A 25364-nucleotide genomic window follows, 5' to 3' on the forward strand; every position below is an offset into this window, starting at 1 on the left:
TTTCCATGGGAAGGGTTAAGAGTAAAACAAGAAAACAGTAAAAAGGTTTTGAAACTACACAAACAGATTTTACTTCATGAGACACAACAAGGCTGAAAGCTTGTCTTTCAAGGATTTCAGAAATTGTGTAAAAACTTTCATATTTTTCAGAAACATACCAAAAAATCATTAATTCTCACAACTACTCACTTATACTACAAGCCCTCAAGTGCTCACTTCCTAAAACACTTCCTAAAAACACTATCCAGACACCTCCATATCCTTTCTCCATAGGCTTTTCCTCAAATTTTCTTTAGAAACTTCCATCCTCTCTGGGAGACAAAGTAATTTGGGTGTGGGATGATTTTTCATATTCAACAAAGTCTGTCAGCAAGACAATTTTCCCCATTTCCACAACATTCTCCTTAAACAGGAGGCATCTAGGCAACTAAAAATGACTCTAAAATGTCTCCCTAAAAACCACTAAGCAGAAAAAACTGTCCTCTTTCAAAACATTGAGAAATTATGAGAGTGTAGAAGTTTGGTATTAAGCAGGTAGAGAGGTGAGTGTGTTTTCTGAATGACCTCCTTTCTGATACGCACAGGACATTTATTTTGGGGGATGGGGCAAGCAATTTAAACAGAAGCAAAATGTGTTATCATATTATTGGATTTGCTTTCTCTCTTTCCAGAAGGCATCAAAATTCAGTGTAAGAACAACTTTTTAGACCACCTTTATCTTGAAGTGAACAGGAGGTAAAAGTGAAGCCAGGAGAGAGCACTGAAACTGCACTGAGAAATCAGTGGAGTCATAAATAACAAAAGTGATATCAGAATTTTCAACACACTGTGATCCTGTTTCCCATTTGATGCAAGGATTTTAATTTAAATCTTATTTGGAAACTTTATACCTTTACTGTTCTTTAGTTTTGTAATAAAATTATGGTTATTGCACTGTGAAATGTTGCACTGCAGATATGTGAACTATTAATCTAATTTTATTGTTAGAAACCTACTATTTGTCTTTTCCATAACCCTGTATTTTGTGGATTTCCATAGTTACGTAAACCTTTCACACAGTGCAGAATCTTCTATTGATTTTGCAATAGCTTCTCTTTGGAGGAGAATCCATCAAGCAAACAAATAAGTGATGCAGTTCAGTTGTGAAAGTACAAAAACACTGAAGCAAAGTAGGAAAAGACTTTTGCTGTGAAGTATAAAATTAGCAGGAATTAAGACAGCATTTTTCTTTGCATAGAGATTTACACTTTTCATTTCAGTGGAAAGAAGTGTCAGTTAAATTCCTGGATGATAAAGTAATATAGGTTCAAACAAGTTGATTTTGAGGTCAGTTTCAGATTCTAAAGACATGAATGTCAAGTAGTCTCAGTACTTTTCTTGTTAATAAGCATAATTTACTCTATATTTATTTCTCTTTAAAAAATTCTAGTTTACAGATAAAATATAATTAAACTAAACTATTTAATTATCTTGATGATCTAGGGTCCATTACAAAGCATACTCATTGCAAATGTACTTTCATGTCAAAATACTAATAATTAGCTAGTAAAAATTATCAGAATTATTATTTAAAATTTGTATCAATAAATTTGTCATCTTATTGAACCTTTAGCTAAGCTTCACCTACTCCAAGCTGCTGAACACCAAAACTATGTAAGTCTGGAAATGAAAAACTACTTACAGGCTCAAATTTTTATCTACCTGTCAAATTTAGTGAAATCTATAACCAACTATAATGTCAAAATTATCTGATATTTGAAGAGAACCAAAATCAAACTACAACCCATCCACATTTTCCTAAAATTCAGAAGTAATACCCAGAGCCCTATCCCAGTCAGTAATTCCCAGGAAAATTGCAGTTAATGCAGAGTTTTTCTCAGACCAAAGATTTGGCATAGCTTTTCCAGTTATGATGCATTCAGAGTGTGTTGGGATTTTTTGCACTTTTTCCTTGGTTCTAAGACTTTTTCTATGTTTCATTGTGGGAGTTGTTGCTGAATTTCCATTACAAAAGCATTTAGAGAAGACCTGGATATGCAGTTCAAGTTTTCTGAAGTTTCAAAGTGGAACTGATATTTTTTCTCTTTCATATTTTCTCTTTCATATTTTCATAGATTTCAACTCCTTCAATCTGTTTGAAAGGCACTTAAAAATATAAGTGATTTAAGACAGCTTAAGTTCCACACTAAACCAGATGTTCTTTTTCCTTGATCAACCATCCTTTATCAGAATTCTTGCTGTTGCTGATGGTGAATACACAAAATATCATTCTCCACAGCAATTGTAATGGCAGCCTTGTGGATTCTCTGCCTGAGTTAGCAAATTATGGGATTTTTAGTAAAACTTTCTATTTTGTTAGAAGTTTAATATTACAGGTCACAATTGAAGAGAAACCAAAGACATATTTCTATTCACCTCAGCTTGGTGGAGCAACCCGAGAAACACAAAAGACACCCAATATTGTCAAAAACCTATCAAAAAAACCCAAAGAAACAAAAAAATAGGGCATCTTGAGCATTTTCATGCACTGACTTTCAGTGTGTCCAAATTCACTGATGATTATCATTTGTTAAAAAGTGAACCTAAAAGGTTATGCTCATTCACCTTCTTCCCTCTAAGGTCTGGGTGAGAAATGTCAGATTCTGGCACTGAAAATAACTGTGATTTGCCCAACTTCTGCTAAAAAGCCCTCAGTATAGTTTCAGGTGAAATGGTGTACGGGCAGAGATAAATGTGACGAGGGAAAATAACTCAGAAATTAACTGCTGGGTGTCTTGTTTGCTGACATGGACACACTGATGCCTTGAACATGAAGCCTGATTAGTTATACCAAAATATTTATCTTGCAAACAATGGTGAGCATATTCAGTGTTATACCTTCAGATGAGCTGGAAGAGCTTGTCAAACATCAAGCTTTGAGTAGCCTATGAGGAAAGGTTTCTGAAATATCAACAATTAGCTTAGTTTGTCCATCTCATTTGAAATCCTGATCTTGGCTTGGAGTGGCTGATCTGAGTCAATACTTTGACAGCGAAATGGCATTTGTTCAATTCAAATGACACCCGTCACGCTGACTTTTGTACTAAGGCTCTGAGAGGTTAATTGAATGGATATGAAGGATAAGCCAAACTAAAGTTGCCTCTGCTCTACCTCAGAAGTACTAAGCCTCTGGACTTAATTTAAGACTCTTCTCTTTTGTGCATTAGACTGAATCATGTTGGAATTTTAAAGGAGGAAATGTCAATAAAGGACAACTTAATTTTAAAATTTGCATGTGGTAGGGAATTTCAGTACAGAAATGTTTACTGGTATTTGTATCTATCAGGTTTTTACCACTTAATACATTAATATCAATTCTTGATAGGCTGGACAGTTGGGTGGAGAGAAACCTAATAAAGTTCAAGAAGGGCAAATGCAGGTCCTGCACCTGGGGAGGAGCAATTGCCAGTACCAGCACAGGTTGGGGATGACCTACTACAGAGTGGTTCTGTGGAGAAAGACCTGGGGGTCCTGGTGGGTGACAAGTTGGCCATGAGCTGGGAGTGCCCTGGGGGCCAGGAGGGACAATGGGATCATGGGGTCCATCAGGAAGGGTGTGGCCAGCAGGTCAGGGAGGGGATCCTGCCTCTCTGCTCAGCCCTAGTGAGGCCACATCTGGAGTGTTGTGTCCAATTCTGGGCTCCACAGTTCAAGAAAGACCAGGAGATACTGGAGAGGGTCCAACAGAGGCCACGGAGATGATGAGAGGTCTGGAGCATCTCCCTGGTGAGCAGAGACTGCAGGAGCTGGGCCTGGTTAGTCTGGAGAGGAGAAGACTGAGAGGAGATCCCATCAATCCACACCAATATCCCCAAGGGGTGTCAGAGGATGGTGCCAGACTCTGCTCAGTGGTGTCCAGGTACAGGATGAAGAGCAATGGCCATAAACTACAACACAAGAAGTTCCTCCTCAACATGAGGCAGAACTTCTTTCAGTGGAGGTGGCAGAGTCTGGAACAGCTGCCCAGGGAGGGTGTGGAGTGTCCCTGTCTGGAGACATCCCAGACCCACCTGCACACATCCCTGTGTCACCTGCTCCAGGGGACCCTGCCTTTGGTAGGGGGTGATCTCCAGAGGTTCCATCCAACCAGAACTATTCTGTCATTCTGTAAAATGTAAGGGAAAGTGTTAAATGACCTAATTCCTTCTTTTTTTTTAAGGGATGGAAGGGGTGTTTTGGGGGGGGGCTTGTTTTTTTTTAAGGGATGGAAGGGGTGTTTTGGGGGGAGTTTTGTTGTTGTGTTTTTTTTTTCCTTTGGTTTTGGTTTTTGTTTCTATTTGGTTTTGGTTTCGGTTTTTTTTTCCAGCTTGCAGGTTTGCTGTTGACCGTTGAAATGGAAACAATAGACAACTTAATATCAATTTGAGGGGATCTATAATGATCAGCATCTTAGTTCCAATAACAACATATTGCAGACTTTTTCTTCAGGTGCAAATTAATTAAAGGTGTAGGTCATTGTATGCTGCATTCAGTGATTTTGAGATACTTTGGAACATGTTTATAAAGTATTATGCTCAATTCTGTAAAACATCAGACCGTGGTGGAAAAAAATGTGTAAAGCTAAATCTATTAAGATGTTTTCCCTTCTACGTGACTAAATAAAGTTAGTTTTATCTCTAAATTGTAGCAAACGTGTTAAAGAAGACAGTGTAAAGTGCCTTTTCAAAGAAAAATATTGTCTAGTTGGAAAATATGCTCAGATGATTTTGCAGGGAGTATGGCTGTAATGTTACCCAAGATTGCTTCATGTTTACTGTAAGAACCTTTTTGATTTATTAAATTTCAGCAGCTTTCAGTTTTAAGAAATTTATATTACCCTTGTTTCTAAGATGACAGGGAGTATACCTTTCTGCAGTAGTTATTATAAGATGTAGAAATATGTATCTTTTTTTTTTCCTTCCATTGACATCAAATAGATTGTGTATTTTGTTTCTTTCTTGCCATATTATTTTTCTGCGAGTAACAGCACCATCCACCTGCTTTTCTTGGCCTAAGTACACAGTCAAGGTTGATCTGGGAGACAGATCAACCAAACAAGTGAAAATTATTACTATTCCTAGTATTCACTGAGATATTCCACCAATTTTGTCCCATTTCTAATCAACAGACATTTACACCCTGAAATCTCAACAAAACATCGACAACAAATGAAAGTCCTCTTGGGATGCTCAGTAGTTACTAGGAAATATGTTTCATACATTTTCAAATATACTACAGTTTTAACTCTAAATGCCATACTCTTAATGAAGAACTAGTATTCATTAAATCTCAGGAATATCAACATATAAAATACATAGGATTTACAAGTCAACATTTCTAAACCGTGTATTCATCTATTTTTGTCATGCAGTACCTTCGATTTATATCCATCTCCACTGCAATGAAATCAAAGTTTCTTGTCTCTTAGCGACCTTTGGAAGACTGCTCCAGAACTTCAGATTCTGGATATAATTTCATTTAAAATTGATTCTGACCCTACTCTATACCGTGTTTGTAGAATATTTGCAAAAAAATGGACACATTATGAACAATCCATCTTTTTAAGAAGCACTAGGCCTCATTTGACATAACTTTGGAGGTTACAAGCTGTGTGAAAACTATTTGTTTATGCTTGCAAACTGTGTGAAACTATGCATATTTATAATTGTTAGCTGTGTGAATACTGTACGTTTATAGTTGTAAGGTATGAGAAAATCATATGTTTATAGTTGAAAGTTGTGAGAAAACTGGAGATAAAGGGACACCTGGAAAATCTCGGAAAGCCCCTAAAGGCAGATCGATAGGAGGGACTTTGGGTGGCATGAATGATGTCAAACCACGTGGACAGAGCACCAGAACCAATGAACCGAAGGCATGAGACGCGTGCACAGCCTGAGCTATCCAATCACCTTGTTGTGATCACGTACCTGGAAAAAACTAAACTGTATAAAAGTTAACTCATTTAAATAATAAATTGAACATCGCCTGATCATATTGATCGTCTGCGTGTGTTTCTGAACTCCTGCCATCCGTAGGTGTTTTAAAATGTTTCTGAAGGATATTTTTTTAAACAGTGTCATCATAACTTTTTTCAGTTGCTTGGATTTCTCCTTTATTGGTAACAACATAAACGGTGAAGACCTGTAAAATAAAAGCAATGAAGTTTTTAAATTTTTTTACAGCATTAAAATTTTGGCATCTGGTATTTCTATAGAGGTAAATTACAATTTAGAACTTGAAGACACTACATGTAATTTGGATCTTCAGGTTCAAGTTTTGCCCTTGGAGAATCTTGCTTATAAATGCCAACGTTTGTCTTAAAACCAATAGCATTTCATTTCTATCTACTCTTGCTCTACTAAGCCATTGAAATATTTTCTCTATCATTAGAAACATCCTTTAAAATAAATTAATTGTTAGTTTACATTTGATACTTCTTTAGTATTAATGTTGAAAGACAGGAGATTACTTTTTTGGTATAATAATTGAGCTATACTAATTATACTGGTATACTAGTTTGTGGAATAATGCTTCAAAATCTCTATATTGTAAGCATTCATACATAGAGCAAGATGAGGTGAATTAGACCATTTCTAAGTACCTGAGTACTGAGGATAAAGTATTGCTAGATAGCTTAAAAAATAGGAAAGATTTGAAACCTTTTACATTATAGTTAGTTTACATACATATTCAGGCAATTTATATACTAATCACAGATAAAACAATGTGATCTGCTTTTAGGATTTGTATTATGGTATAAATAACTATATAGTTTACTGAGGGACTGCTGATGACAAGATGCATCAACTCACAGCACAGTCGCAATGTTGTAAATCCAGTAATATAACAAATAATTAAAAGAATTAATATTCCAATATATTGATTCCCTAAGACTACCTCACATACTTACAGTAGATGCCTAACTAATTAGCTGAGGTAAACGTTTACAGAATTACTCTCAGTTCAAATGTGCATAATCAAACTTCATTATTAGACATGCCAATGTGTTTGTTGAGGCTTATAAAACTAAATACAAGATAAAATAGAACCATGGAAAAAATATTTTTATAAAAGTTCAAGAAGTAGCCTTTTCAAAATTTTAAATTTTCAGTTCTAACTTCTACCTGTAATTTATAATTGCAGCTTTATATGCCAAGACAAACACCTGAAGGTCCCACGTGCAGTGCACGCGGTGGGTTATGTAGGAACTGAAATGTGGCAAAAGATTTTAAACCAGAAATATTACCAAAGTTGATTCTCTCATACAAATTAAGTTTTCTGTTTTTCATATTATAGGAAACCGTGAATCTTCAACCACAATAAATACTGTCCTGAATTATTTTCATTTAAGTCTTTCACCATTTTTCACTTGAATACAGGTATAAAGCTTTATTTTTTGAGCTTATTATAATAATTACTGAAAAGAGAATCCATCAGATTTGTAAAAACAAAACAACAACAAAAAATTTTTTCTTGCAGAATTATGACACAAATTTCTGCAAAAGATGATGATAATAAACATGTCATATTTTTTATTTGTTAATAATATTAGTTCTTAAAGTAATAATTACAGGGAGAGTAATTGTTAAATCTAATTCTATTTTTACATAAATGTGAAATGAGAAATTTCATTATGTTATTTGTAAACAGAAAAAAAAAGGTTGTATCTTATGACATTAGAATAGTGCATTGCTGAAAGCAAAACAAAGAGAGCTAAAAACTTTGATGCCTAACATGAAGAACGAATGCTTTAGCTAGATAAAATCATTGTCTTTATTAAAACTGGTGAAAGCATCTTAATAAAATAGATATTTCTAAATAATTTATTATTATTCTAAAATAATAGCTTGGATGCAAAAAAAAAAAAAAAACCAAACAAACACCAAAACATTTTAGGAAAGAAAGTCACCAAGCGATGTCCTTGTTTTATTCTTTTTCTGCAATGGCAGAAATTATAAAATTTACTTTTCTTCTTAGGTAACATGCTTATGTCTCACACTGTTTTATAGGCAGAAAGAAAGACACTTTGGATTAATGGTGTCTCTGATATTTCTTGATGTTCCAAGTTGTTGAATTTGAATTATGGAAAAAGCTGCTCAAGGTAGTGAAAGAAGTAAATATTCTGCCCTAATCCCAAAAGACACTGAACAAATTTTGGAAAAGAAATATACATGAAATAGCAATTTCTATCTGGTTCTGATAAGACAGTGGTAGTGGGCAAGGCTGAACAGTTATTTATAATATAAGGGTTGTTCAATTGGCTGTTTGCTTTTTCCCAAAAGACAAATCCCACTTACCACTGTTCATAATATTATTTTTCTATCTCACATAAGACTTCTGTTTAATGTAAATATGGCAGGTTCTGTTTCTCAGTTTTGATTAAAAAGTATTTCCATTGGGTAGATTAAAGAGTTCTCCTCTCATGTTTGAATATTGCTTTCAGAGTTGAGGGACTGTGTTGGCCCTGTAAGCTGTTCTTTTTTTAAAGAGGAATTCTGGCTGTCTGAAATCATGTTTTAAATCACTGTAGCACTGTAGCAACATTGATTTGCACTTCTGGGTGAGAAATGAAAGACAACATTATACAGCATAATTATGCTTATGCCTCAACTGGGTTTGAACATGTGTCCTGTGGGGTTTTGAGCATCAGATGTCTGAACAGAGCTCGGTTGAAAAATAGCATGGTTGGTCCCTTTCATTATGAGCTCAATTCCTGGTCCTTGTCTTCTCAAGACACTGACTCTAATTCAGTCTTTAGTTGACATCAGTAGTAATTGCTTACAGACGCGGGGGATTGTGGAACCATGAGAGGAGAGAAAATGCTAATCCTTAAAGTATTTCCTGAACATTTCTGTCAGCTGATGGAGAGGTCTGTGACACAGAAAAGTTCACTGCAACCTGTTGAAGACACAGGGATCTCTCGGGTCCTTCACTCAGGAATGTTAAAAAAAAAAAATCAAAATTGTTCCAGAAAAAATATGAAAAGAGATTTTCTATTATGTGATTTCTCTTCAAATTTATAAATGTGACCAAAAGTTAAGCAAAGTTTGTTTCTTTTTTTTTTTTTTTCTTCCACTGCAGGAATCAAACAGATTCTGCCCCCTAGAACTTTAAAAAAATCAATGTTAGTGAATTTATTTGAAAATGTGGTTGAAAATCATGTTCCAGGTCAGGAATCTGTCAACAGAAGTGTTGAACATGAAGAGACAGAGTAGAAAATGGTTTGAGGTTGTTCTTAATAAGTATGTCTATTTCAAGAAAGCTCCAAACTTTAAACAAGAAAAAACCCTTGTTGCAGTCCTGTGTTCACACAAATCTTAGTCCCTGTCTGAATAAGCTGACAAAACAGATTTGACAGAACAATATATACATTATGACATTTCTTGTTATCCGTTGGAGTTTCCACTTTTCTATTTCCTTCCAGTCATGAATCATCATTAATACATCATAGGTCTTAAGGATATGGGATCCTCTGCCCAAAACTATTGCACTTTCGCAAAGATCACTGTATAAATCCCTCCCTGCCCTTGCTGGGGAGCAATCTGCTTTTTGAAAGTCTAATTTTCACTCTGAATTGAGGACCTGTTGTATTAGAGGAAAGCAAAACTTGTGAGGGGAGGGAAGATGTGACACAGGGTGAATTCCTAAGTCTCCTGCAACTATCAGGAGAGCTTTCTTTACCTCCATTATGTCCATTATGCTTTAAAATAAAGCTATTTTCAGAAGGGAATATCAATGACAGAGGACACGTATAAATGAAAGGAGAAGAATGTAACTTCCTGTTACATCTGTGCTGCTCGTTATACTGGCTGTGGTGTTGAAGGGGTGAATGGTATGTTCACAGCTCTAAAGCACCTTAAATATGAGATAACAAGCTCTATGTCTTTCATTTTACCCTTGAAGTTGTCTTACACTGATAATTATTTAAACATTTCTGAATACAAGTAGTTTTGAACTCAAATTAACACTAAGAGCCATGGCAAAACCCTAGTTACTTCGTTTAATTATTTGCACACACACATACGCATTTTATTATTAGAATAAATAACTCCTTTGTTGTAATTTAGTGCCTTTTTTATTTCCATGTAATACTTTCAGTGATTTAATCATTCATTATACCTCTAAAACAGGATGGTCACATCTCATGGCAAGGAAATCTAAGTTTATGACATGCCAAAGGTCACTGAACAGTTATTGGGGTTACTGATTGACTTTAATGTTTTATAGTTCCGTCAAAAAGTTGTATTGCATATGTGGCATTCATGCTTTATAAAATTGATTTAGCTATTGGATCACTTTTAAAGGCCTTAAAAGAAAAGACTGTCTAGACAAAGAGAGGACTATAAAATGTTCCTGCAAGATTACAATCAACTTTAAGGTTTAATGACACACTTTCTACACAGTATTGCAATCAAAAGGAAAGCAAATTAATACTATAGATAGCTGTCACCTGGAGTGGGAGAAGAGCTTATTATATTTTACATGTAAATGACTCTTTTATTTCTGTCATCATCATCATCATCATGGCTGGGCTTCGTGAACGAAGATTTGCGAAGGCTCTATCCACATTTGTTGCATGCACGTTGTTGACTTATGAGGCCAATACGAGACAGACATATCCGATTGCACAAGGTACAGCAGAAAGACTCCTTAGATGGTGTATTCTGCAGAACACAGTTCTTTCTGTGTTGCCTTTTCTCCTTGAGAGTGATCCTGCGTGTGTTCTCAAAGGAAGCAGTAGCGTTATAGATGGTGTTTCTCCAGACCTCCCGATTGGAGGCCAGAGTAGACCAGTTATGTTGATCAATATGGCCAAGGCTGAGATGTTGTTTCAGGGAGTCCTTGTATCTTTTCTTCGGGGTTCCTCTCTTGCAGCAGCCAGTGGCAAGTTCACCATAAAGCAAGATCTTAGGGAGGCGGTGGTGCTTCATCCTTGAGACGTGCCCTGCCCATTGCAGCTGTGTTCTCATCAACATGGCTTCTATACTTGTGACTGCTGCTTGCTCTAGAACAGAAGTATTGGTCACATAATCTGACCAGTGGATGTTTAGGATTGTTCGGAGGCAGCGTTGATGGAAGTGTTCTAGGAGACGCAGGTGGTGGCGGTAGATGACCCATGATTCGGAACCACATAAGAGAGTAGACAGCACTATGGCTCTGTAAACACTGATCTTGGTGCTTTTCTTCAAGTGTTTATTATGCCATACTCTTTTGTGGAGTTTTCCAAAAGCACTGTATGCCTTTGCTAACCTGTTGTCTGTCTCTCCGTCAATCTTACCATGTGAGGAGATGAGGTTGCCTAGGTAATTAAACTACTGGACTGATTTGAGCTCTGATTCGCCAAGGGTGATGTGGGGATGATGGAAGACTTTCTGAGGTGCCGATTGATAGAGAACTTCTGTCTTCTTTAAGCTGACTTCAAGCCCAAAAAGCTCAGCAGCATCTGCAAAGCAGGATGTTAAACGCTGCAGAGCTGCTTCTGTGTGGGCGACAAGGGCGGCGTCATCAGCATAAAGCAGCTCCCGGACAAGATCATTTAAGGTCTTGGTGTGGGCCTTCAGACGCCTTAGGTTGAAAAGGCTTCCATCAGTACAGTATCGAATGTAGATACCGTCCTGATCATGGCCTTTTGGAGCATCATGCTAAAGAAGACCGTGAATAGGGTTGGTGCAAGAACACAGCCTTGTTTTACACCATTCTTAATTAAAAAGGGCTCAGAAAGTGCATTGCCATATCTGACTTGACCTTGTTGATCCTCGTGGAGTGAGATGATCATTTTAAGGAACTTGGGGGGACATCCTAAACGTTGCAAAATCTGCCACAGACCTTTTCTGCTCACAGTATCAAAAGCCTTGGTGAGGTCGACAAAGGTTACATAGAGACCTTTGTTCTGTTCCCTACACTTCTCTTGCAGTTGTCTGAGAATGAACACCATGTCTGTGGTGCTCCTGTTGGCTCTGAAACCACACTGACTTTCAGGAAGGATTCCTTCTGCTATAGCGGGTATTAGTCTGTTCAAGAGTATTCTAGCCAGGATTTTGCCAGCAAAGGAGAGCTGAGTAATACCACGGTAGTTTGAGCAGTCAGATTTAATTCCTTTCTTCTTATACAAAGTGATGATGACTGCATCACAAAGGTCTGATGGTAGTTCGCCAAGTTCCCAACAGCGCACCACAAACTCGTGAAACTTGGTGTGGAGTGCAAGGCCCCCACGTTTCCAGACTTCAGGTGGAATTCCATCAATCCCAGCTGCCTTGCCGATTTTCACCTGCTGTATGGCCTTGAGGGTTTCTCCTAAAGTGGGGGCAGTATCCAATTCATACTTTACTGGTTGTTGTGTGATGGACTGAATTGCTGAGTCTTGGACTACACAGTTGGTACTGAAAAGAGTCTGAAAGTGTTCAGACCATCGATTCAGAATGGAGGTTTTATCTGTCAGAAGCGTTTGACCATCAGCGCTGAGTAGAGGGCTTTGTACCTGGTATGTAGGCCCGTATGCTGTTTTCAAGGCCTCATAGAAACCTTTGTGATCGCCTGTATCTGTGCATAATTGAGTTTTTTCAGCTAGATCGGTCCACCACTTGTTTTGGATGTCACGGAGTTTCTGTTGGACCTTGCTGCATGCGAGACGAAAGACTGTTTTTCTTGCATGACAGGATGGTAGTGCAAGGTGTGCTTGGTGGGCGGTTCTCTTCTTCCTCAACAAGTCCTGGATTTCTTGATTGTTTTCGTCAAACCAGTCCTTGTTCTTCTTGAGGGAGAATCCTAAGGATTCTTCGGAGGATTGCAGGATGCTGTTTTTAATACGGTGCCAAATTGTTTCAGGAGAGGAATCTGCAGAATCTGTGGAATGGTTTTCAAGCCTAGTTTGAAGGTTTGCCTGGAATCTGTCTCTAACTGTGGCTGATTGGAGATTGTTAACTTGGAGTCTCCTCCTTGGGATACTACCCCTTTTAGGTTTGAATTTGAGATTGAAGTTGAGTTTACAGCGCACAAGCCGATGGTCTGTTTGGCATTCTGCGCTGGGCATCACGTGGGTATGGAGGACATTGCGAACATCTCTCCGTCGCACCAGGACATAATCGATGAGGTGCCAATGCTTAGATCTGGGGTGCATCCAGGTTGTCTTCAGACTATCTTTCTGCTGAAAGATAGTGTTAGTGATGGTGAGCTGTTGCTCTGCACAGAATTCTAGCAGGAGTCGACCATTATCGTTGCAGTTTCCAACCCCATGCTTGCCTAATATTCCTTTCCAGGCACCAAAATTCTTACCTACTCTGGCGTTGAAATCACCAAGGATAATGATCTTATCATCTGCAGGCACCTTTTGGGTAAGGTGGAGCAGGTCAGCGTAAAATTTATCTTTTTCGGCAGGGTCAGCTTGGAGAGTTGGGGCATATATACTAAAGAGGACAACGTGTCGGTTGTTGTGGAGTGGAAGGGAGATAATGCGGTCAGAGTGACCTGTGGGTAGATTTTCAAGTTTGGGAAGAATAGAATTTTTGATCATGAAGCCAACACCTGAGAGATGCTTTTCGTTTCTGGGTTTCCCTGACCAAAAGAGTGTGTAACTGGCACCATGTTCTCTGAGGCTGCCTTCCTCGTGAAGGCGAACTTCACTGAGGGCAGCAATGTCGATGTTGAGATGAGCCAGTTCATGGGCAATTAGGGCGGAAGGTCACTCAGGACGTCCACTATCCGCAGAATCGAGCATGGTTCTGATATTTCAACATGCTAGAGTTAATTTGGGTACACCTTTGGAGGCAGGTGCATGCCTTTGTCTTTTGATCTTTGCGCGACCACATTGGAAGAAGATGCCCGTTGGCCTGCGGTTAACCAACCGGGTGAAGGTGGAGATGAGCTTTGTTTAGGCCACCTTTTCCAGGCCTCTCTCCGAGTGGAGCAAGCAGTGCTATCCTTGAAAAGGTTGCTTGGTTGTTCAGGGTGCTGCCCCAAGAGACTGTCATCTCCGGTCAGTCTCAAATGACCAATATCCTGAACCGCCTGCATGCAGGGTTGGGTCTGCGGCTCCCAGTGCACCTTTCACCTGCCGTTTCGACCCTCGCCCATCGCTACAGGACTTTTTGCATGTGGGTAAAGCCTTCAAGCCTGTGCAATGGATTTTTAGGTGAGATACAGTCTGTGCGGAACTGAACCCACCCTTTAATCCGGAGGTTCATCTGCCAGGGCCAAGCGAGCTTGGACAGTGGTAGTGAGATCCTCGGGATGTAGGTTTGATTAGAGTGACCTTCTCTTAGATGGATGGCCTTACAGGGCTAAGCGAGTTCCATCTGCCCGGGTTTGAGATTAGAGTTGTCCTTCTCCTAGGATGACTGCCAGAAGGCTAACAAGCTCATCCTGCCCAAGAATGTATTAAATCTGGCCCTATGTTTTTGACCTGTCTGGCATGGGTGACCCTACCGAAGGCATGACCATCGCCAGCATAGCTCGCAACCACACAGGGGCACACAGGTTACGTTCCTGTTAGAACGGTTTGGGCAAGTCTTTCATTTCCTGCTTTACTATCACCTATTTTTAAACAAACATAAGGAGATACCCAGGAACAGCCCTTTGTCCTGCCCACCCTTTCAGGACGTAATGGAGCAAAGCAAACATATCCAGAACATGCCAAGCCTGAGCAATAGCAGCAGGTGAGCCAAAGACAAACAGACAAACAAACAAACTGACCCACCGTTCTGGCCCTTGTACACATCCAAGGCTGTGGTGTTTATCAAGGCTCCAGCTTGGTTGGGACCCCAATCACTCTAGAGGAACCCCACCATTCTCCCTGACCAAAACCTTCCTCCACTATGTTACCATGTGCAGGTGCACTGCACACCTGTGATACTTCATACAGGAGTGCCCTGCTCTCCTTCCCGTCAATCAGAAGACCCCCGTGGCCTGCTCGATACTCCTCCCCTCTCTTTCTCACCCCCTTCCGTTGTACCCCCCTCCACCTTCCCCCCCAAACCTGAAACAGCAAACCTCTGTGTACTCCGAAGCTGCTCTCTCCTCCTCCTTGGGTGTGCAGTAACTTTTATTTCTGTAGTATCTCTTAAAATACATAGGAACTGAGCCAAGCACATTTGACATTGTAACAATAGTGCGTCACTAATAATAGTAAATAGATAAAATACAAAATAAAAAAAGAAAAAAATTATTCTTTTAATCTCAGGACTGCTTTTATAATTGCTTATTTGTTTTCCATTCATGGTTTCATTTTGGTTTCTATTACAGCAGATAATAGGATGAAATAAAAATGGTCCAGATTACAATGCTGTTACTCAAATAGAATAATACTTTTATTCAAAAATTTACTTAGCCTCCTTCAGGGGATTATTCATACAGTACTATGCTTGTAGCGAATGTGGGTAGAGTCCTTCCCAAATCTTCACAAAGCCGAGTGGAGCCATGATGATGACTGTGCTTGTTAACTGGAATTGCTGATAGTTAGCTCTGCTTTGTTTCTGTTCTGTTTAGATTCACATCCTCTGTTATACACACACATATAACTCCTGATTTTGGTGGGATTTGTGGGATTTAGATACCATTACAGTGGTGCCAAAATACCCATAAGAATCTATCTCTTTTTTACAGGAGTCTTACACTCTCAGAACCCACAAATTCATATTAGGCTCACACAAATTCCTCTCAACTCACCTGAAGGTTCTGGAATGGTGTATGGTAGAATAATGTTGTCTAAAGCCAAAGTCACCAGCCATTATGCTCAGACTAATGTTATTCGATTAACGCAGCAATACTTTCTGTGGCTTGCAAACCTAACAGTGCCCAGAAATGTGTATCTGATCTTTAACATGTACAGTTGTCATACCTCATAAAATTTGTATCATTTTAAGTCAAGTAAAATTACCCAATTTTAGCTTCAGAGCTTCAGTTTTCAAAATGTTTAATGTTCACTGATCCAAAATGTTACGACCCGCCCCAGGAAAAGGGGGGGGAGGGGGTAACCCAGGTTTTATCAAAAATTCCTTTGGGGTGGATTAAAGGGAAACGACACTAAATAATCGGTGTATGAGAACATATATTGATAAGATTTATTTTAACAATTTTGAATCAACAGGTAAGTTAACATTTTTGGGTGCTGTCACAACCTTTCTGGGGAGGAGAAAAATGCACAGGGGAGAGAAAGGCAGGATAAGAGCAAGGGAGAGTAAGGGAAAGAAAAGCTGAGAGTGGACAGATGTCCATAGTCACCACCCACGGGGTCCAGCGATGATACTTGATAGTTGCAGCTTCCATGTCTGTCGGTTGAAGTGGTGGCCTTGATCTGCTGGGGGTGAAGGAGGGAAGCCCCCCCACTCCAAGAAGTTATGAATTATCATATCCGTGGTCAGTGTCACGGGCCATGCCTCCTGCCTCCAACCTCTCCCTGAGCCCTGCGCAAGAGCTGCTGTGTCTGCCCTGGTTCCCGCCCTTTTCCCCACTGGCGGGGGGATGGGCTTCTATGGGCCAACAGAGGTACAGTGCAACAGTCAAAAGCCTGCAAGCTCGGCTCTTCCCGCCTTTTTGGGCTTGACATCTGTGCTGGAGGAGGGGGGATGGGCCCAGTTGCCCATCAAAAAGTCAAAAGCCTGCAAAAGTCTCCTAGAATGTATAAATCATCAAACACTTCAGTCTCTGACACAAACGGAGAGTGTATGCTCTGCATACCACACAAGGTCTGTTAAAACTATTCTGAAAAGTTCGCGTGGGTTTTTTTTTGTTTTTTCTTTAACTTTGGACAGAACCTAATCTGAGTAATGAACTGGTAAATGCTGTTCAATTCAAATACAGTGAAGGATATAACTTTGCAACCTATAAACCTTCTTCATGTATGCATGCACTTGGGTATATCAATATGTATGAAATGTGGCTTTTACATTAATCATGCACTTTCTGTTTTTCAGATGTGAAAAGACAACAATTCAACAGCAGCTACAAATACCTGAAATTCAAACTCACTGCACTCACTGCTGGATCTTTTTGGTTTTTTGGTTTTTTTAGGGGTTTGTATGTTTGGGGTTTTTTTGGCATAGAACTTCAAACCATTAATGAGTTCAACTTTAAAGTGTTACATCTTGACAAAGTCATTTCCTTCTGCCTGTTCTTGTGCTTAGCTTTGTATACGAGCATATTTGATGTTTCATCAATACTCTCACGAAGCATGAAGTTATATTATAAAATGCTATACTTTGAAGAGAAAAGGGTGAAAAATGAAACTTGAAAGCACCTACAGATTACAGAATTTTGGATTTTCTGTATTTTCTTTCTAAAAAAAAAAAAAGAAGAAAAAAAACAAGGTAAAAATGGAGAGAAATGAAAAATTTTACATTTTTTTGGAAATGCATTCTTACTCTATGTTAATGTCTCCTTCCACTTTCTATGTTTCAAAAGCTGGAAATTATGCAAGTGGGGATCTGAGTGTTGAAAAACCTATTAAAAAGAGTAATTCCTGAACGATTACAAGTCTTTCTTAGTAAATAGACAGATACTTCCCTTATCACAAGATTGCTGTCTATTTTAATACTTACCTCTGCCTTCAAAATATTCTAAAATTAACATGGGCAGTCCATGCCACTTTGTTCAGATCATAAACCAAAGTTTATGTTTATGGTGTCTGTGGGAATAATGAAACTTTTGGAAGGTATAAATTTGCGTTTGAGGACTAGTGAGTCCAATTTCTTTACACCCTGTCAACCATCTTCTAACATGGGTACAGGAGGAAATATTTAATTCTTCTCTCGTTCTATTGTTTACCCAACACCATCTGACATCAGCCAAATTTGAAACTGATCAATCCATTTCACACTCTGGCTTTGCCTAAGCAACTCAGGTTTTATAAAAAAATTTAAATGTCTTTTTCTCTACTCTGAGGTTGTAGGAAATATTAAGAACTTGACTTTTTGCCACTATGGAATTGTTGTTTTGTGTGACGTTCTACGGGTTCTGTAGTTAATAACTTGAGAACAGGCTCATCCACATTACATGACTCAGCATTCCAGAAAAAACAGAGCCAAGAACAAATTGAAAGTCGGAGGAACTGAAAGCTGAAAAGTTAAACTTTCAAGTAGTTTTAGCTTGATCTGCCAAAAAAAAACCCCAAACCAAACCAAAAATCCCTCCAAAAAGGGCACACCACTAATTTCATATATGTATGTATAAGCAATGCCATACCCCTAAAAAAAAAAGTTTCACAGTGTAAGAAACATGAAACAAAACTTTTCCCCATTGTGAATTTCAGTTTTGCAGAGACGGAGAAGCAGTCATGCTTTGAATGCGCAGGCTGGGCCAGGAGCAGCCAGCCATGGAGTGGAGCCCCCCTGAAGCCGGTGACCGAAGAGGATCCTGAAAGATCGGGAAGACCTCCTGGGTTGCATTTTCTCTCCCCTCGAAGTGGTGGGGGACAAAAACGGTAACGAGATGCCTGGTCATCTAGCCAAAGGGCTGCAACCAGCAAGCAGACACAGAGCTGGAACTAAGCCAGCGTGAGTCAAGAGGTGGCCGGAGCAGGCTGGGCTGTTCAACCGTGACCTTTGGGAGGCGGCTGCAGCACACAGTCATGGAGTGGCCCAGGATGAGTCGAAGAGGCAGCACCAGTGAATCAGTTGGAATCAGTTCTAGGGTAAGAACTAAACTAAAAGCTCTTCGAACTCTTTGACTCTGGGGAGGAGGGGCGGAAATCCCCAAAGAAGTCTCCCAAGAGCTCGGGTTCAGGGGACGGGACATTCACAGAGCAAAAGCAGGGGATAAATACTTTAAACTTTAATCCCTAGCACTTTGTGCTGCAGACATGGTAACACAGGTGTTCCCCAAAAACCACAGTAATACCCTCAGAGAGAGGTGGCCGAGGAGCAAAAAGTGGGGGTTGACCTCCCACCACCCCCACCCCTTAGAAGAAAGAAGAATTCTAGCTGCAACAAATTAAAACTGCTGCCTTAAAAATAAGAGACACTTAGCCAGGGCACAGAAAATTAATTTGGAAGAGCTGTGGCCTGAAAGTGAAAAAGGACTTCTCCTTTCTTCCTGGACTCTTTTTGAAAGAAAGGAGGGACTTGATCTAATGTAAATATATTGCTTTACCGTAAAATTTTTACATATATATATATATGTGTGTGTGTGTGTATATAAGTTAATAATAAATTGTAATATATATTCTCCTCCCCCTATACTCTATGTGTGTGTGTGTCTGAAAACTTATTTTCTCATATATTAGAACAAATTGTAACAAACATTTTAAATTAGCTTTTTGAAATTCCTGTGTTTTTCAAACCACCACATTGGAGGACTCGAAAGAGAATTAAAAACCAAAGTGAGTTCTGAAAACAGTAGAGTCAAACCAATCTGTGCATTGAAGAAATTAAACATTCTGTGCTTTAAATTATGCTTGATGATAAATTTAGTTCTTCTGATAAGACACCATCACTTCTGGATTGTGGTTGTTACTGGAAGTTTTTGTCATGTTTGGAGCACTGTGACGACTAAGTGGCAGCACTCAGTGAGTGATGCTGCCTCTGAGGAAGCAGTTCATGAAATGGAAAGGGAAAAACCCATGGATCTTTATAGAGTGACAAATCATGCCACTTGGCAGGCAGAACACACAATCTTCAGGAAAGAAGATAAAAATATACAGGCATAAATAACTTTTGATGGATATAGAGTAATCAGCAACAAGAACTGGCATCCCTAACATGGTATGAATGGCTTCCTATTAAGCCCAATCCATTAGCTGTAGTATGACAATTTCAAAAATCAAATTCTTATTAATCATAGAGCATATCACATTTTGATGTAATGTGTTTGATATGCTCTTCAATTTTTATCTTTAACTTAGATCTTCAATCCATTTTTCAAGGAAGATCTCATTTAGAAGTGAGCACAGAATTGTTCTGAAGTAGAAGTCCACACTTCTGAAATAAAAAAGTTTTTTTGGACCCTTGTTTCAAAATGTCCTCTAGACTTTTTTGCAGTTGTAAAGACAGAGTTATTGAAAATGATCAAAATCAGAATGAAATTCTAAAACATGAATGAATCAAAAATACATGTACCAATGCAATACATGAATAATGAATATTTAATGGTAGCTCTTTGAGTATTGGTTTCTTGATATGGGTCTTCTTCTAAAGCTGTGTTGCTCTTTATAGCCCTCAAAACCTGCTGATTAATATTTCTTGCATGACTGAGCCAATATTCAAAAATATAAGCTAATGGGATCACTTGCTTTTAGATTTATTTTAAATCATGATTAATAGAAGCTATGTATGTGCACAGTAAAATCAATTTGTGAACTCTTAATGCAGTGTATCCATTTAATCCTAACTATGTTTTTCTCCTTCAAGAGAAAATATATTACAGCTACTTCTGGTCAGTTCTGAAGGTGCAAGTATATTTTCAAAGCAGAGAAAATGTCATTTTTCTTCAGCAGAATTTGAGGTTACTTGTTGTGGGGCCAGATCAAGCACATAGGTAAGCACAGGTGCTGAGGCCCCTCGGGTGCTCTGTCTGGTTCTGGGCCCCTCAGACGAGAGAGACATTGAGGAAGTGGAGTGTGTCCAGGGAAGGCAACAGAGCTGAGAAAGAGTCTGGAGCACCAGGAGTGGCTGAGGGAGCTGGGGAGGCTCAGCCTGGAGAAAAGGAGGCTCGGGGGGAAGGGGGGGGGGGGGAGGACGACACCTTCTCACTCTCTGCAACTCCCTGACAGGAGGGTGAAACCAGGGGGGCATTGGGCTCTGCTCTCAGGGAACAAAGGACAGGATGAGAGGAAATGGCCTCAAGCTGTGCAAGGAGAGAGTCAGGTTGAACATCAGGAGGAATTTCTTGCTGGAAAGGGTGGTCAGGCATTGGAAGGGGCTGCCCAGGAACAGAGTCCCCATTCCTGGAGGTGTCCAAGGAACTACTGGATATGGCACTCAGTGATCTGGGCTGGGTGACAAGGTGGGTATTGGGTACAGGGTAGACTCAATGGGTTGGGAGGTCTTTTCCAACCTCAGTAAATCTGGGATTCTAGGATTCTATTTTTCCTTTGTTCACAGAATCACAGAATCATTTAGACTGGAAAACTGTTGTTCTTATCCTTTCTTTCTCTGTAAGCATCCTTCACTCACCTCTCCCAAGGACACTGTGAAAGACATGCCTTTACTTTGACTCCCTATAGATAATTTTCCAGCTGTAGTGTAGGTCTTTTCCTTATATTTTTTCCATTAATTTAGAGTTAAAATGTAATAAATCTCCAAATATCTAATTCGGTTATACTGGTAGCAAGAAGGAAAAAAACCTATGAAGAACAATATCACAGTCTCCTTAAGTTTGTTAACTTTTGTTTGCATTCACAGTTTGTTCTTGCAGTCTGACATCAGACATTGAAAAAGTCTAGAACTGGGTCTGATAAAAGAAAAAATCGATAAGAGGTTTCCTGCTTTTTGCTCATACGAGACATATAATTCAGCTGTTCAATCTATAACGAGACAATTTCTGGATGACTGGAGGAAAAGAGAATGATTTGTGATACCACTGAACCTTTTTGATTTTTAGCTTTCTGTAGATTTTAGAAGCAACTGTAGTTAGCTCATCCTTTTAACACAGCAGTTTGCACATATACCCAACCCTATTACCTCATTTCATATCTAACTTTCTAAATTCCTTTAGCTTGTTTAGACTTTCTTGAAGGTAGACTTTCTTTCTGTTTAAGAACATCACATCCCAGGCCTCTACAAGAAAATACTATGACAGAAAAAGCATCATTCAAAATCCAGAACTTTGGAGGAGCTCCAAGGACTGGACATGCTGTGACAAAGAGGAAGATGAGGAAGAGGGGATATTAGAGACCCCTAATTCAATTTCCAGAAGGATGTGTCAGGGGTAGAACTGGGGGTAGAACTGGGAGGAAGTGGGGGGCGGATAGATCTGAGACTGGGTGGACTAATACCTTAAATTGTGGAAACCCCTGGATGCGCACGCACATCCGTATCCCCATGACGGTTTAAGCTTCTGTTAAAGCTGCTCTCTACCTTATCTCTACTAATAACTACCTGGTGAGTCTCTTTTTGGCTCCCTAGCCATTCTGTAAGGCAATATTTGCATTTTTATTTATCATTTTCAAATACATTTCCCACTTGAGAATATCAACGCTTAATTAAACATCTAGCTAATAACGAAGATAAAATCACAGGTAGTAGACTAACATGTTATTAAAATGTGGGGATTTTACCACCACTACCATTAGATAGTAGTTGTTTGACAGTCTGTTTCTTAAAACTTATTAAATCACCCTATAAAACTTCTTTCAAAAAAACAGAGGTCAGTTAAAGATGTTACTTGGGCAGCTCAAAAGAATTTTGTTGTTCCTTGATCCTCTCAGCCAACTTTAATAGCTATAAGCAAATTAGTCACTGTTAGTGATGATACAAGAACTGGGAAGATCTAGATATCTTAAAGGCACACCTCAGTTTTAAAAGTAGTTTCATATTTCTTAATTGCTCTTATACTTTCTACTAATTGCTGCAAAATATGTAACATTTTTCCTTGTTAATTGAAAAGGAAATATTCTTCTCTGACTAGATTTTAAATCAGAAATTAATTTTCTAAAAAAAATTTAATAGAGAACCCATTATATAAATATATGTATACTAGGGTAAACTATGAAGTGTGGATACTATTTTAAAGATAATTAGTTACTTAAATTAAATTTTTTTAATGTGAAAGAGGAAAAATGAAAATGGCAAAAATTATCTTTTTGAGTACACTGCAGTTTCTTACATTAATTCTTTAGACAAAATATTTTGGTACTTCCAATGAAATTATATCCATTACTAGTCTTACAAGTTCAAAGAGACTTTTTTTTTTGGCTCTTAGATTGGTCTGATCTTTTATTTGAAGTGCAAACTAACTACATATTTGCTTAAGAAACATTTACAAACAGAGGGTGCTGCAGCATGTGCTATTTGGAGATTGGTTTCATTAGGTGTATCACACCTGTAATATTATATTTTCCTTGTGCCATTTTTTCCTTCATATTAATAGAAAAATTTTCTTCAGATCCTGGAACATAGGGTTAAACTTTACCTTCAGTCACCAAGGAAGCAATAATATAAGTAGAGATAATTATCTTACAAAAAATGGTCATCAAATGTAAATTAACACATTTTACTAATAACTGGATTTACAAATCTAACTTCCTGTCAATGGAATATCACAGTGTTTAAGTTCAACATAAGGAATATTATAAAAAGGATATTTTTTCTGAATTTTAAACCAGTCCATTAATTTTGTATTTGAGCAAAGACAAAACCTACATCATTATATTTCAGACTTTGGAGGTTCACTGATATCAGAAATGATTTCCTGGACATTTGCCCTTGGATTTGGCCTATCCCAGAATAGTCAGACTTCATTTTTAATGAGTGACTAGTGGATATATGTACTCCTAGTGTATTTTTGTCTGTATGATATCTAAATGTATTTAATTGCAATGTTGATGAATTTGCAGCCAGACTATAACCAATCTGGTGTCTGATTTATGAATTCCTTAGTTAATCTATATCCCTTGGAAAATCAGCAGAGATAGATCAGTCAGATATCTCTGTGGCTAACACAGTAACTTGTTTTTAAATCATTAGGATGATTTAAACTCATGATTCTGGAGGCAGTCAAGAACAATCCTGTTTTGTATGATTTGGCTTCTAAACTCGAAGTTTCACCTACTACTACCTGGTTGTTCATCACCAGTCCACTAGAGGCTGGCAAACACTGTCCCAAGTTCAAAGAAGGGCAAAAGGAATGACCCTGGCAACTACAGGGCTGTCAGTCTCATTTCAGGGCCTGGTAGAAATAGGGGGTAGATTATTTTAGGAGTTATTGAAAAATTCCTGAAGGACAATGCCATCATTGGTCACAGCCAGCAAGGAGTCATGAGGGGAAAGTCACCATGACAAGGTGACACATCTGGCTGATCAAGGGAAACCAGTTGATGTGATCTTTTTGGATTTTAGTAAAGCTTTTGATACTGTCTCTCCCAGGATCCTTCTGGACAAAATGTCCAGCACACAGCTGGATAAACACATCATGTGCTGGGTGAGTAATTAATTGGCTCACAGGTTGAACACAGAGGGTGACAGTGACTGGGGTAACATCAGACTGGTAAATTGTCACTAGTGGGGTTCTACAGGGCTCCATCTTGGGCCCTGTGCTCTTCAACATCTTCATGAATAACTTGGACGCAGGACTGGCAGAGACAATGAGCAAGTTTGCAGATGACCCAAAACTGGGAGCTGTTGAGTCCCTGGAAGGCAGGGAGGCCCTGCAGAGAGATCTTGACAGATCAGAGGGCTGGGCAATCGTCCAAGATTTATGATCACTTTCTGGGGTTTCACTGTTCTTTTCTTGTGTATATGAAGACTAATGGAGGTTAGTCAAAATAGACATTTTCACTAACAGAAAACTTATCTGAAATGTGGGTATGAATTTTGAGTATCTTCTGAAGAACAAGGATTTGGATTATGATCTCATACTCAAAATATAATATCTTGCCATTTGGATAAGAAAAACGGTTCCTCTGGTTTTCATAAAAAAAAAAAAAAGAGAGAGAGAGAGAGAGAGAAAGATTCAAAGATTCTAGATGTAGAGTCATAGGAAACGTCATATTATTCCTCCTGACAGATATAAAACCATTTCATTCTTGTCTCTAGAAGACAAGTTCTAATTAGAATTTGCCTAATTGACACTAAAATCTTCATTGTTTCCAAGAGTCATTTATTGCTGCAGGGAATACTAGTGTGTCTTCACTTTGTCTACCTTCCTTAATAGATTTTATAGCTATATTTTTTTTAAGTATCACCAACAAAGAATGGAAGGCCAGGACTGACCATCAGTTTGCTATTGAGTCCCAAATACACCTTGTTTTGAAGAAGAAAATGTTGGATGTCATGGCTGTGAATGCACCTGCATGGCCTTTTGGTTCTGAACAAGTCTTTCTCATAGGAGTGCTTTTTATTTCTTTTTTTCTCTCTGAATTATTCAGCTGCTGAGTGTCATTTTGAAGACCAGGACTTTCTAGCTTTGCTGAATGTGGTAAATAAATAATTCTGATTCATGAAACAAATGGATAATTACATCAAAATGAAACAAACGGATTGTAAAACTCAATTATGCCCTCATAAAGAAATAAAACAGACCCTTACAAGGTCAAGGGGCCCTAAACCTCCTTACCATCCTAAGAATAAAATATGGTAGAACTTTAAATCTTCTAGGTGCCTGTTCGTCCAAGAATGCATGAATTATGACTGGTTGTAGAGATAAACATTTAGCTTAGTAAGAAAACCCATATATTAAACACTTAGCAAAAACCTGTAGAA

The 25364-nt window shown here is 38.6% G+C and overlaps 1 protein-coding gene across 1 annotated transcript in view; it reads right to left on the reverse strand.

Annotated features, from left to right (window-relative positions):
- Positions 1–13528, reverse strand: part of LOC127482391 (uncharacterized) — an 83721-nt gene extending 70193 nt beyond the window's left edge. The window contains exon 1 of the mRNA XM_051812614.1: positions 11845–13528. Coding sequence (XP_051668574.1) covers positions 11845–13528 — 1684 coding nt within the window. The remainder of the gene's footprint in view (positions 1–11844) is intronic.
- Between the last annotated feature and the right edge of the window lie 11836 nt (positions 13529–25364).

The sequence above is a fragment of the Manacus candei genome, unplaced genomic scaffold (assembly GCF_025592945.1).
Source record: "Manacus candei isolate 608988 ecotype Guabito, Panama unplaced genomic scaffold, ASM2559294v1 h1tg000087l, whole genome shotgun sequence".
NCBI lineage: Eukaryota > Metazoa > Chordata > Aves > Passeriformes > Pipridae > Manacus > Manacus candei.